The sequence below is a fragment of the Rhinopithecus roxellana genome, chromosome 3 (assembly GCF_007565055.1).
Source record: "Rhinopithecus roxellana isolate Shanxi Qingling chromosome 3, ASM756505v1, whole genome shotgun sequence".
Taxonomy (NCBI): domain Eukaryota; kingdom Metazoa; phylum Chordata; class Mammalia; order Primates; family Cercopithecidae; genus Rhinopithecus; species Rhinopithecus roxellana.
The window spans coordinates 170,904,907-170,918,226 of NC_044551.1; the positions used below are offsets into that span (position 1 = coordinate 170,904,907).

General features: G+C 50.3%; 1 protein-coding gene across 3 annotated transcripts in view; it reads right to left on the minus strand.

Moving 5' to 3' along the window:
* Positions 1 to 2,763: 2,763 nt before the first annotated feature.
* The window catches only part of ZNF346 (zinc finger protein 346), a 63,588-nt gene continuing 53,031 nt past the window's right edge, over positions 2,764 to 13,320 (minus strand). For all 3 annotated transcript variants that reach the window (XM_030927404.1, XM_030927405.1, XM_030927403.1), the window contains one exon: positions 2,764 to 4,568. Coding sequence is in view for 1 of the 3 variants with exons in the window: in XM_030927405.1 (XP_030783265.1) it covers positions 4,531 to 4,568 (38 nt within the window). In the remaining 2 variants the exon portion in view is untranslated. The remainder of the gene's footprint in view (positions 4,569 to 13,320) is intronic.

The following is a 13,320-nucleotide window of genomic DNA, read 5'->3' on the forward strand; positions in this document are numbered from 1 at the left end:
CGAATTGGACCTTTATTTATTTATTTATTTATTTTTCTTTTTGAGACAGAGTCTTGCTCTGTTGCCCAGGCTGGAGTGCAGTGGTGCTATCTCAGCTCACTGCAACCTCTGCCTCCTAGGTTTAAGTGATTCTCTTGCCTCAGCCTCCTGAGTAGCTGGGATTACAAACATGCGCTACTACACCTGGCTAATTTTTATATTTTTAGTAGAGACAGGGTTTCACCATATTGGCCAGGCTAGTCTCAAACTCCTGACCTCAAGTGATCTGCCCATGTCAGTCTCCCCAAATGCTGGGATTACAGATGTGAGCCACCTCACCTGGCCTGGGCCCTACGTCTACCTTTCAAGGGGCTGCTGATATTGTGGTGGGGACAGACAGGTAAGTAATCAATTACAGCCTGGGAGATAAACTGAGCCAGTCAGGCAGAGCACCTAAGCCTTTCACACTGTCTTACTCTCTTGCTGACATGCAGTCTTTCACCAGTCCCATTTGCAGTCTCTTTCTCAAAGACATTCAGATATAACTGGGCGCAGTGGCTCACTCCTGTAATCCCAGCACTTTGGGAGGCCAAGGCAGGCAGCTCACTTGAGGTCAGGAGTTTGAGACCAGCCTGGCCAACATGGTGAAACCCCATCTCTACTAAAAATACAAAAATTAGTCAGGTGTGGTGATGGGCACTTGTAATCCCAGCTCCTGGGGAGGCTGAGGCAGGAGAATCGCTTGAACCCAGGAGGTGGAGGTTGCAGTGAGCTGAGATCGCGCCACTGCACTCTAGCCTGGGAAACAGAGCAAGACTCCGTCTCAAAAACAAAAAACAAAAAACAACCATTCAGACACACACACACACACACACACGCTTGCTTAGCAGAGGCAAGAGCCTGTCATCCTAAGATCCTGCTGTTAACTTGCCTCTGCCTCAGTTTCTCCACCCAGAAAACAGTCATGCTCCATCTTCTTCTTCTGTTGCCCAGGCTGGAGAGCAGTGGCGTGATCTCTGTTCACTGCAACCTCTGCATCCCAGGCTCAAGCAATTCTTCTGTGTCTCCTGCCTCAGCCTCCCTAGTAGCCAGGACTACAGGCGCCTGCCACCACGCCCTGCTAATTTTTGTATTTTTAGTTGAGACGAGGTTTCATTATGTTGGCCACGCTGGTCTCAATCTCCCAACCTCAGGTGATCCACCCGTCTCGGCCTCCCAAAGTGCTGGGATTACAGGCATGAGCAACGGCTCCCGGCTACTCCAGCTTCTTTCTTCCTGGGAGTGTTGGGGGAAATGAACGCGTTCCTGTTCCTGAGTTCCTGACTTTTGAACTCCCGTTACGTGCCAGGCACTATGCTGGGTGTTGTACAGGCATTATATCCTTTAATTCTTCCACCAAGCCAAATGGCATAGGAATCCTTAGCTCTGACTTGTAGGTGAAGAAACAAGCTCAGGGAGATGGAATTACTTTTTTGAGGTCATCTAGCAAGTGAACTGCGGAACTTGAACCCCCGTCTTCGGGGGCAAAGATGGAGTGCTCGGGATAACTCTCCAGAATGGGATCATTGATGCTACCGCATCAAATACTTTCTGCCTCCATCCTTAACTGTGGCCCAGGAAGGTACAGATTCACCTGAAGGTGAGTGTGTGGTGGAGGGAGGTGTGGGGGCTGGGACTGGGCACTGCACTCCTTGACCTTTTAGCCAGCAGTCCTGAGGAGACACCCGGCCCCAGGCAGGGGTTTGCAGACTCTGTGCTTCTAGAATGCTGGGCTGGGCCAGGAGGGTCTCCTGAGACCAGGTCTTATCCCCCACCTGCCTGGGGGCAGAGTCGTCGGGGGGTAGAGGGCAGACGTTGCCTGGTGCCAATGATGTTGCTCTTGGATGGCAGCCGGGCCCAGGGAACACTGGGGCTCTTGTGCAGAAAGGCTGCCACTAAAGCTGGCCCGGCCCCTGCCCAGGCCCCACTCCAGCCTGGGCCTGGCCCCAACTCTGGGCCCAGTCTTGTTCTTTTTTTTTTTTCCCCCAAGATGGAGTCTTGCTCTGTCGCCCAGGATGGAGTGCAGTGGCACAGTCTCAGCTCACTGCAACTTCCGCCTGCCGGGTTCAAGCAATTCTCCTGCCTCAGCCTCCCAAGTAGCTGGGATTACAGGCGCGCATCACAATGCCTGGTTGATTTTTGTATTTTTTAGTAAAGACAAAAATCACCACCTTGGCCAGACTGGGCTCGAACTCCTGACCTCAGGTGATCTGCCCACTTTGGCTTCCCAGAGTGCTGGGATTACAGGCATGAGCCACTGAGCCCCACCCAGTCTTGTTCTTTCTTCATTTATTTTACATTATTATTATTATTATTTTTTGTGATGAAGTTTTGCTCCTGTTGCCCCGGCTGGAGTGCAGTGGCGCAATCTCAGCTCACTACAACCTCTGCCTCCTGGGTTCAAATGATTCTCCTGCCTCAGCCTCCCGAGTAGCTGGGATTATGGGCACGCACCACCACACCTCGCTAATTTTTGTATTTTTAGTTGAGACAGGGTTTCATCATGTTGCCCAGGCTGGCCTCAAACTCCTGACCTCAGGTGATCCACCCACCTCGGTCTCCCAAAGTGCTGGGATTACAGCCGTGAGCCATCCCGCCTGGCCTCTTTCTTCATTTATTCTCCTCCCTCCCTCCCTCCCTCCCTCCTTCTCTTCTTCCTCGCCCTCCCCCTCCTCTTCTTTCCTCCTTCTTCCCTCTTCCTCTTTTTCCTCCTCATTTTCTTTGTCCTCTTCTTTTTTTTTTTGAAACAGGTTTTATTTTGAGAACATTTTAAAATGCAGAAAAAGTACACAGGGTCATACCATACCCGGCTGCTCAGAACTGACAATTGTGCATTACCATTTTTTTTTTAAGTTGAAACAGGGTCTCACTATGTTGCCCAGGCTGGTCTCCAACTCCTGGGCTCAAGCAATCTGCCTGTCTCGGCCTCCAAAAGTGCTGCGATTACAGGGGTGAGCCACCACACCTGGCCTATTTTACCCTTCTTTTCCAACCCTTTTCTACCTTGGCTTCTCCACAGGCTCCAGGGAGGTCTGGCTTGGCTGGTCAAAACGGAGGTGACATTGACAACAGCGAATGATTAAAGGTTGGGTGTCAGAGTCGAACAGATCTGGGTTTTTTTTGGAGATAGAGTCTTACTCTGTCGCTCAGGCTGGAATGCAGTGGCACGATCTAGGCTCACTGCAATCACCACCTCCTGGGTTCAAGCAATTCTCCTGCCTCGGCCACCTGAGTAGCTGGGATTACAGGCGCGTGCCACCATGCCCAGCTAATTTTTGTATTTTTAGTAGAGATGTGGTTTTGCCATGTGGGCCAGGTTTGAACTCCTGGCTACAAGAGATCCACCGGCCTCAGTCTCCCAAAGGGCTGGAATTACAGGAGTGAGCCACCTTGCCCAGTGACAGATCTGGGTTTGAGTCCTGAAAACTCTTTGTGGTCACGGACAAATCGCTTAACCTCAAGCCTCAGTTTCATTTTCTGTGAAATGGGAATAATACATCTTCCGTGAGGACTCAGTGTGATGATGTATGTCAAGCACAATGCCAATGCCTGGCACATACCCTTGCTCACGAAAGAGTAGCCAGTATGAATATTTGCAGCTATGGGCCTGGGACCCACCCAAAAGCATGGGCAACACCCTCCTGTGACCGAGAGGGAGGGACTGAGAATGACCCCTCCTCAGCCCTCATTTCTCCTCATTTCCCACCCATCCTCAATTCTGGGCACATCTGTCTCCAGTTGATACTCTGAGGACAGCAGGGCTGTGAGTTGCAGGTTGCCCAGGGCATTTTTGTGGAGGCAGAGTTTACAGCTGACGACAGCCTGGGAGAGCTCTTGGGGAGGCTTCCAAACCAAGGTGGAGGGAGGGGAACGGGGGAGGAGGGATCTGCGTGAGGTTAGTCCTGGCTAACCTCACTCAGTTCTAACTACCCTGGGCTACTCCTGGGGCTTCTCAGAGTCTCAGTAGCACCCCCGGTCCCCTTATTCACTGGTCCCAGATACTACAGACCTGTGTCCTGGCTTGCTAGGACAGAGGCTTTCAGGGTTTGCCAGACTCAGCTCTCTCTAGACTTGGGCCTACAAGCCTCACACCCACTGGGTGTTGGCATGCACATTTGTTTGGAGGAGGGCCGACAGCTGGGAAGTGGCAGAGGCTGGGCTGGAAGAGTGAGAAGATTGGTGGTCTCCAGGGAAGCAGGAAATAAACTCGTACCCTTCTCTACTTTGCCTGGTGCCCTCCTGGACCATGTAGGGCTTTGTTGGGGTGGGAATAACAGAAAACGTAAGTGACCAGGGCTTAAATGAAACAGTGTATCCCTCTCTCACTTAGCCCCCACATCTAGAGGTGGGTGTAGGTTGGTCTGAAGTCAGGGCTGAGGACACATCTGTTCTCCAGGTTTTTCTCTCATGGTCGCAAGATGGTGGCCTCAGCTGCTGCCATCATATTTGTGCAGAGGCAGGAGGAAGGAAGAAGTTCCAGAGAGTTGAGTTTCCACACAGCAACTCCCAATTTCATTTCCTTGGCCAGACTGTGACACGGCCACCCCTAGCTGCAAAGGAAGCCAGGAAGTATATTCATTTTGCTGAACACCTTGCTTCCCCTAACCCCTAACAAAACCAGGGGCTATCAAAAAGAAGTGGTGACTGGTTGCCAAAATGACTTTTTTTGTTTTTTTGAGTCTCACTCTGTCGCCCAGGCTGGAGTGCAGTGGCACGATCTTGGCTCACTGCAACCTCCGCCTCCCAGGTTCAAACAAATCTGCTGCCTCACCCTCCTGAGTAGCTGAGATTACAGGTGTGCACCACCATGGCTGGGTAATTTTTTGTACTTTTAGTAGAGACAGAGTTTCACCATGTTGGCCAGACTGGTCTCAAACTCCTGACCTCAGGTGATCCACCTGCCTCAGCCTCCCAAAGTGCTGGGATTACAGGTGTGAGCCACCGTGCCTGGCCCCAAAATGACTTCTTTAAACTACGGATCTAACCAAGTCACTCCTCAGCTTTTATTTTTTTTTTAATCATTTATTTATTTATTTATTTATTTGAGACAGAGTCTCACACTGTCGCCCAGGCTGGAGTGTAGTGGCGCAATCTAGGCTCACTGCAATCTGTCTCCCGGGTTCAAACGATTCTCCTGCCTCAGCTTTCCAAGTACCTGGGATTACAGGCGTGCACCACCACGCCTGGCTAATTTCTCTATTTTCAGTAGAGATGGGTTTCACATGTTGGCAGGCTAGTCTCCAACTCCTGGTCTCAAGTGATCTGCCTGCCTTGGCCTCCCCAAGTGCTACAGACTTTGGGATTGCAGGCAGGAGCCACTAGGCCCGGCCAGCTTATTTTTATTAGAGACGGGGTCTTGTTACATTGCCAGATGGGATTTCAACTGCTAGGCTCACAGGATCCTCCTGCCTCAGCCTCCCCCTTAGCTGGGACTCCAGGTATGTGCCACTGTGCTGCCACTCCTCAGCTTTAACTACTCTCCCCGCACCACTCACTGGCACCCCCAGCTCCTCAGCCTGACATTTAGGACCCTCTAGGACTGACCTCGGCTGTTCTCTTCTGTCCCAGCTCCAGTCTCCCCCAAGACACCTGGTCTGTTTTGCAGCTGCAGTGAGCTCCGGGTAGAACGTGCCTGACTGGCTCACGCCGTGGCGTCTTTGCTCACACTGCCTTTGTTGCTGAGTGTTCTTCCTCTGTCCTGCCTATCTGTCCTCCCTGCTTTCCAGCCATTCTACCAGATAGCTGCCATTCAGCTTTCTGGACTCCTCTCAGGCATTCCCTTTTCTTTTCTTTTTTTTTGAGATGGAGTCTCGCTCTGTTGCCCAGGCTGGAGTGCAGTGGCTCAATCTCGGCTCATTGCAACCTCCACCTCCTGGGTTCAAGCGATTCTCCAGCCTCAGCCTCCCAAGTAGCTGGGATTACAGGCGCTTGTCACCACGCCCAGGTAATTTTTGTATTTTTAGTAGAGACGGAGTTTCACTATGTTGGCCAGGCTGGTCTCAAACTCCTGACCTCAAATGATCCTCCCACCTCAGCCTCCCAAACTGCTGGGATAACAGGCATGAGCCACCACGCCCGGCCCAAGGATACTTATTAAAGCACAGTAAAGAAGACTTTATTCAGGACCACTGAGATAGTCACAGGGACCACTGCAATGGGATCTTGCAGAGGGGGAGAGAGATTGGGCTCCATTCTGAATACAGCATGGGCGAGTGGGAATTCTGAGCCAAGGAGCAGAGTGGGGAGCAGTGAATGGAAAATGACTAAGAGGAAACATTGGGCGTAAGGGGATTCTGTCTAAACTGACCCAACAGGATTCTTGCTGAAGACAGGTCCATCAGCCATCACCTGGGGGATGGTGGAGGAGGAGGAACCTGATCAGATATCGAGGATGGGCGGCAGTTCTTGCTAAACTAGACTTAGCAGGTTCTTTGCTAAAACTGGATTTTACAAGGAAGTGCACAGATGGACCTAGGTGAAGGCTCAGAAGCCTGAGTAAAATTTATTCAACCAAAGAATCTTTGCCATTGGTAGAAGACCTACATTTCTCTCAACAAGAGCCTCTTGATAGGGTTGCTTGAGTGTTCCCACAACACGTTAGCTGGTTTCCCTCAGAGCTGGTGATCCAAGAGAGAAATATTGAAGCTGAAATGTCATGTATAACTTACCCTCGGAAGTCAGATTCTGGTCACTTCTGCCTTATTCTATTAGTTAAGAGTGAGTCACAGCCAGGCACAGTGGTTCACGCCTATAATCCCAGCACTTCAGGAGGCCGAGCGAGGAGGATTCCTTGAGCCTAGGAGTTTGAGACCAGCCTGGGCAACAGAGTGAGACCCTCATAAAAAAGATTAGCCAGCTGGGCGTGGTGGCTCATGCCTGTAATCCCAGCACTTTGGGAGGCTGAGGTGGGTGGATCGCCCGAAGTCAGGAATTCGAGATCAGCCTGGTCAACCTGGTGAAATCCTGTATCTACTAAAAATACAAAAATTAGCTGGGCGTAGTGGCGGGTGCCTGTAATTCCAGCTAATTGGGAGGCTGAGGCAGGAGAATCGTTTGAACCCGGGAGGCAGAGTTTGCAGTGAGTCGAGATTGCACCACTGCACTCTAGCCTGGGCGACAAGAACGAAAATCCATCTCAAAAAAAAAAAAAAAAAAATTAGCCAGGCATGGTGGTGCGTGCCTGTAGTTCCAGCTACTTGGGAGGCTGAGGTGGGCGGACTGCTTGAGCCCAGGAGATCGAGGCTGCAGTGACCTATGATTGTGCCATGCACTCCAGCCTGGGGGACAGAGCAAGACCTTGAATCAATCAATCAATCAATCAATCAACCAATCAATCAATCAATCAGTAAAGTGAGTTGCTACTTACAGCCCGTATTAGGGGATGTAGGGTAGAAATTAAACTTGACTTCTTGAAGGGAGGGGTATTATAAAATGTAGATGTATTTTATTTTTATTAAAAAAAATTTTTAAGACGTCTTACTCTGTCACCCAAGCTGGAGTGCAGTGGCACAACCATAGCTCCCTACAGGTTTGATTCCTGGGCTCAAGCAATCTTTTTGCCTCCCAGGTAGCTAGGACCACTTAGGGATGCATCACCATGCCTAATTTTTTAAAGTTTTTAGTAGAGATGGAGGTTTCACAATATTGCCTGGGCTGGTCTTAAACTCGTGGCCTCAAGCAGTTCTTCCATCTTGGTCACCCAAAGTGCTGGGATTACAGGTGTAAGCCATTGTACCTGGCCTTATTTTTATTTTTTAGAGACAGGGTCTCACTATGTGCCCAGGCTAGACTTGAACTCCTGGGCCTACGTGATCCTTCTTCTTCAGCTTTCTGAGTAGGGTGCACGTCACTGTGCCCGGCCTTTGTGGACATCTTTTACAAATGCTGTAAGACTTAAAACATCCTGCAGAGGAAATGTTTATCATCTGAACCTTTAGTTTCTTTCTTTTTTTTTTGAGACAGAGTTTCACTCTTGTGGCCCGGGCTGGCGTGCAGTGGCACGATCTCAGCTCACTGCGACCTCCGCCGCCTGGGTTCAAGCGATTCTCCTGCCTCAGTAGCTGGGATTACAGGCATGTGCCACCACATCTGGCCAATTTTGTATTTTTAGTAAAGACAAGGTTTCTCCATGTTGGTCAGGTTGGTCTCTGAGCCAAGGAGCAGAGTGGGGAGCAGTGAACTAGGCTGCGCCCGGCCTAGTTTCTAGCTTTGAGGAGTACTCCCATGTGGCAGAGATCACCTCTCGTGGTAGAAGCTGAAAACGCTGTAACTACTACTGCAGTTTTTCTTCCAGCTAAAGCCCAGCTTCTGCCAGTTAACAGCATCCACTCCAGAGAGCCAGTGATGCCCAGGAGTGGCTTGGGAGGCTTGAGAGGCTTGGGAGGCCCAGGAGAAATGTTCCCTGGTGGGGGATGCAGTAACAAGAATGAGCTTGGGGCTGGGCGCGGTGGCTCACATCTGTAATTCCAGCACTTTGGGAGGCTGAGGCGGGTGGATCACCTGAGGTCAGGAGTTTGCGACCAGCCTGGCCAACATGGTGAAACCCCATTTCTACTACAAATACAAAAATTAGCTGGGCATGGTGGCGTATGCTTGTAATCCCAGCTACTAGGGGGGCTGAGGCAGGAGAATCGCTTGAACCTGGGAGGTAGAGGTTGCAGTGAGCCGAGATTGTGCCACTGCACTCCAGCCTGGGCAACAGAGCAAGATTCTGTCCTAAAAAAAAAAAAAAAAAAAAGAATGAACTCCTGGGGTACAGAGCAGTGGTACTGGGCACCCTTATGCATGTCTGGACTGACTGGGCTAAGGGCACAGGCAGGAGTGTTCAGGGCTTAGTGTTGGTGGGGACAATGGTATCCTTCTTATACTTACTCTGTGGTATGATACAGGCAGGATCCTGCTCACGTAGCCTGAGCTCACTTTTATATATTTTTTCCTTCTTAAAATCTTTAAAATGTTTTCTCTATGTATAAAGTTTTTTTTGAGACAAAAGTCTCACTCTCACCCAGGTTGGAGTGCAGTGGTGCAATCTCAGCTCACTACAACTTCTGTCTCCTGGGTTCAAGTGATTCTCCTGCCTCAGCCTCCTGAGTAGCTGGAATTACAGGCGTGCACCACCATGCCCACCTAATTTTTGTAGTTTTAGTTGAGACGGGGTTTTGCCATATTGGCCAGGCTGGTCTTGAACCTCTGACCTCTGGTGATCCACCCGCCTCAGCCTCCCAAAGTGCTAGAATTATAGGCATGAGCCACTGCACCCATCTCCGTATTTAAGTTTTTTTTGTTGTTGTTGAGATGGAGTCTCGCTCTGTCGCCCAGGCTGGAGTGCAGTGGCCGGATCTCAGCTCACTGCAAGCTCCGCCTCCCCAGTTTACGCCATTCTCCTGCCTCAGCCTCCCGAGTAAAGCTGGGACTATAGGTGCCTGCCACCTTGCCTGGCTAGTTTTTTGTATTTTTTTTAGTAGAGACGGGGTTTCACCGTGTTAGCCAGGATGGTCTCGATCCCCTGACCTCGTGATCCGCCCGTCTCGGCCTCCCAAAGTGCTGGGATTACAGGATTGAGCCACCGCGCCCAGCCAAGTTTTTTTTTTTAGATGGAGTCTCACTCTGTTGTCCAGGCTGGAGTGCAGTGGCACAATTGCAGCTCACTGCAACCTCTGCCTCCCAGGTTCAAGCGATTCTCCTGCCTCAGCCTCCCGAGTAGCTGGGATTATAGGTGTGCACCACCATGGCCAGCTAATTTTTTATTTTCAGTAAAGACAGGGTTTCACCATGTTAGCCAGGCTGATCTCAACCTCCTGACCTCAGGCGATCCACCCTCCTCAGCCTTCCAAAGTGCTGGTATTATAGGCATGAGCCACCGCGCCTGGCCCATCTATAAGTATTAATATAAGTATTAAGCATAAAAAAAAATCTGTAAGTATTAAGCCAACTTCTTTTTTTTTGTTTTTTGTTTTTTTTTTTTGAGACGGAGTCTCGCTTTGTCGCCCAGGCTGGCGTGCAGTGGCGCGATCTCGGCTCACTGCAAGTTCCGCCTCCCGGCTTCACGCCATTCTCCTGCCTCAGCCTCCGAGTAGCTGGGACTACAGGCATGCACCACCATGCCCGGCTAATTTTTTGTATTTTTAGTAGAGACGGGGTTTCACCGTGTTAGCCACGATGGTCTCGATCTCCTGACCTTGTGATCCGCCCGCCTCGGCCTCCCAAAGTGCTGGAATTACAGGCGTGAGCCACCACGCCCGGCCATGCCAACTTCTTTAATGCTGGTAGTTCTATGAACTTAAACTAGCTGGCTTGTTTCTGTTGCTTAGTGCTGAAAATCTTGGCTGATATGTTTTGAGGGCCCTGGTCTTGCAGTCTCTCTCCTTACCTTGTAGCACATTCTCCCTCCTTTGAGTTGACAAGCATTTTCCTCCTCAGAGCCTTGGCACATGCTGTTCCCTCTGCCTGGAACATTCCTTACCTCCACCTTCCCACCCACCACTCACTCACAGGTGGATCACTCAGTTTAAATGTCACATCCTTAGGGAGACCTTCCCTGGCCCACCCGCAGTCTGGGCTTTGGCCTCCTGCTACACACTCTGGCTGCACTGCTGTTTTCCTTTGCAGCCCTTTGTTACAACTGCTACAGGTCATTTGTACACAGGAATCCGCTAGGGAAAGTGGGTCTTAGTCCAGGGTCCTGGCATATAGTTGAGGCTGAGGAAAAATCAGTTATGTTTCCCTCACTCTCTAGGGAATCCCTTCTCTTTTTTTTTTTTTTTTTTGAGATGGAGTCTTGCTCTGTCGCCCAGGCTGGAGTGCGGTGGCGCAATCTCGGCTCACTGCAAGCTCCGCCTCCCAGGTTCACGCCATTCTTCCGCCTCAGCCTCCCGAGTAGCTGGGACTGCAGGCACCCACCACTATGCCTGGCTAATTTTTTTGTATTTTTTAGTGGAGACGGAGTTTCACCGTGTTAACCAGGATGGTCTCGATCTCCTGACCTCGTGATCTGCTCACTTCGGCCTCCCAAAGTGCTGGGATTACAGGCGTGAGCCACTGTGCCCGGCTGGGAATCCCTCCTCTGTCTGACCCTAACTGCCCTCTGCCCTGGAGCTGCTCAGCCCCTATCAATGTTTCTGACTCTCAGGGAACATTTTTGTTCGGTTGCAAGACACAGATACTCAAAAATCAAATCTGCTTACACAAAATAGTAAATGTACTGGCTCATGCACTTTTGTTTTTAAAGAGATGAAGTCTTGTTGTGTTGCCCAGGCTGGATTTGAACTCCTGGGCCTAAGAAATCCTCCTGCCTCCATCTCCTGAGTAGCTAGGGCTCCAGGAGCATGACTCTAAGTCCTGGTATGAATCAGGCTTCAGAAACAGCTTGATCCTGGTTCCCAATAGTATGGGCAAAACTCAGTCTCTCTTCTGTCTTCTTCTCTATGGCAGGTGTTCCCTAAGAAGTGACAAAGAAGGCCACTAACAGCTCTGGGCTCAAGACATTCCCACTTGGCAACTTCTCAATTGTTCTGGCAAAAGCCAGGAGAGTGGAGGTCTTCCCCACCTAGACTACATAAGCTGAGGGTGGGGTTCTTCAAAGAAAAGCTTGTTATAGGAAGAAGGGTAAACAGACACCAGGAAGCTTCTGATTATTATACCTAGTGATTCTGTGAGTGACACTGTTCCTAAACTTAATTATTTAAAACAATGTATTATTTCTCACAATCCTGTGATTAGCTGGGCTCAGGTGGCAGTTCTGATTACGCTGTGGATTGGCTATGCTAGAGGGTCTGGGATGTCCTCCCTCACATGCATGGAGTTTGTTGTTGGCATCTGGTCTGTGGTCGCCACACGGTCTAGCCCAAACTTCCTTTCACAGTGTCAGGAAGCTGCACAGGCACTTAAGTCCTAACGTTGGAAGTCGTACAGTCATGTCACTGAATTCTCTGATCAAAGTAACTCACCGGCCGGGCGCGGTGGCTCAAGCCTGTAATCCCAGCACTTTGGGAGGCCGAGACGGGCGGATCACGAGGTCAGGAGATCGAGACCATCCTGGCTAACACGGTGAAACCCCGTCTCTACTAAAAATACAAAAACTAGCCGGGCGAGGTGGTGGGCGCCTGTAGTCCCAGCTACTCGGGAGGCTGAGGCAGGAGAATGGCGTAAACCCGGGAGGCGGAGCTTGCAGTGAGCTGAGATCTGGCCACTGCACTCCAGGCCGGGCGACAGAGCGAGACTCCGCCTCAAAAAAAAAAAAAAAAAAAAAAAAAACCAAAGTAACTCACAAGACTAGTTCAGATTCAAGAGACTGGGAAATGCACTCCCCCGCCCATCTTGACGGGAGCAATGATAAAGTCACATTGCAAAAGGACACAGGCACAGGGAGGCAATGATTCATGGGAGGCCATGATTGAAAGAATCAACTATGCGCCACAACTCGCCTCTTCTAGTTCCTTTCACTAACCCTCCTCTCACCCCAGCAACCTGGCTACTTTGACCTTCATGACCACTAGAGGATCATCTCCCTCAATAAGTCTTTCTGGCCAGGTGTGGTGGCTCATGTCTGCAATCCCAGCACTCTGGTAGGCCGAGATGGGAGGATCGTTTGAGCTCAGGAGTTGAAGATCAGCCTGGGCAACACAGTGGGACCCTGTGTCTACAAAAAATAAGATAATTAGCTGGGTGTGGTGGTGTGCACCTGTAGTCCCAGCTACTCGGGAGGCTGAGGTGGGAGGATCACTTGAGTCAGGGAGGTCAAGGCTGCAATGAGCTGTGTTTGCACCTGCATTCCAGCCTGTGTAACAGAGTGAGACTCTGTTTCAAAAAACAAACAAAATAAATGTCTTTCCTGTGAAATCCCAGCAAGGGTCCCGACCAGACCATACCCATTTTTATTCATTTATTCATTAACATATTCAATCACTAAGCAGTTATTAAAACATAACCACAGTCCTATGCTAGGGACCAGGGATGCAGTATCATAAGACCCAATTCCTGCCCTCAAGCAATTTCTAGACCCAATTCCTGCCCTCAAGCAGCCTCTAGTCTAAAAGAAGAGACAGGGAATTAGATCACCGTCACATAGCATATTAAGGGCTATGCTAGAGGGGAACACACGGCATCTGGGAGCACAAAGGGCAGCCAACCTGGCCTTGGGGGCCAGTGATCTCTGGATGAATGGAGGTACCTAGGTTGACAAGGCGAGTTGGAGCAAGTATTAGGCAGAATCTTGGTCGCAAGTGATAGAAACTCAACTCCAGCTGACTTAAGGAAAAGTCAAAACTAGAAAGTCCTGGGGGTATTAGCTTCAGGCATAGCTGG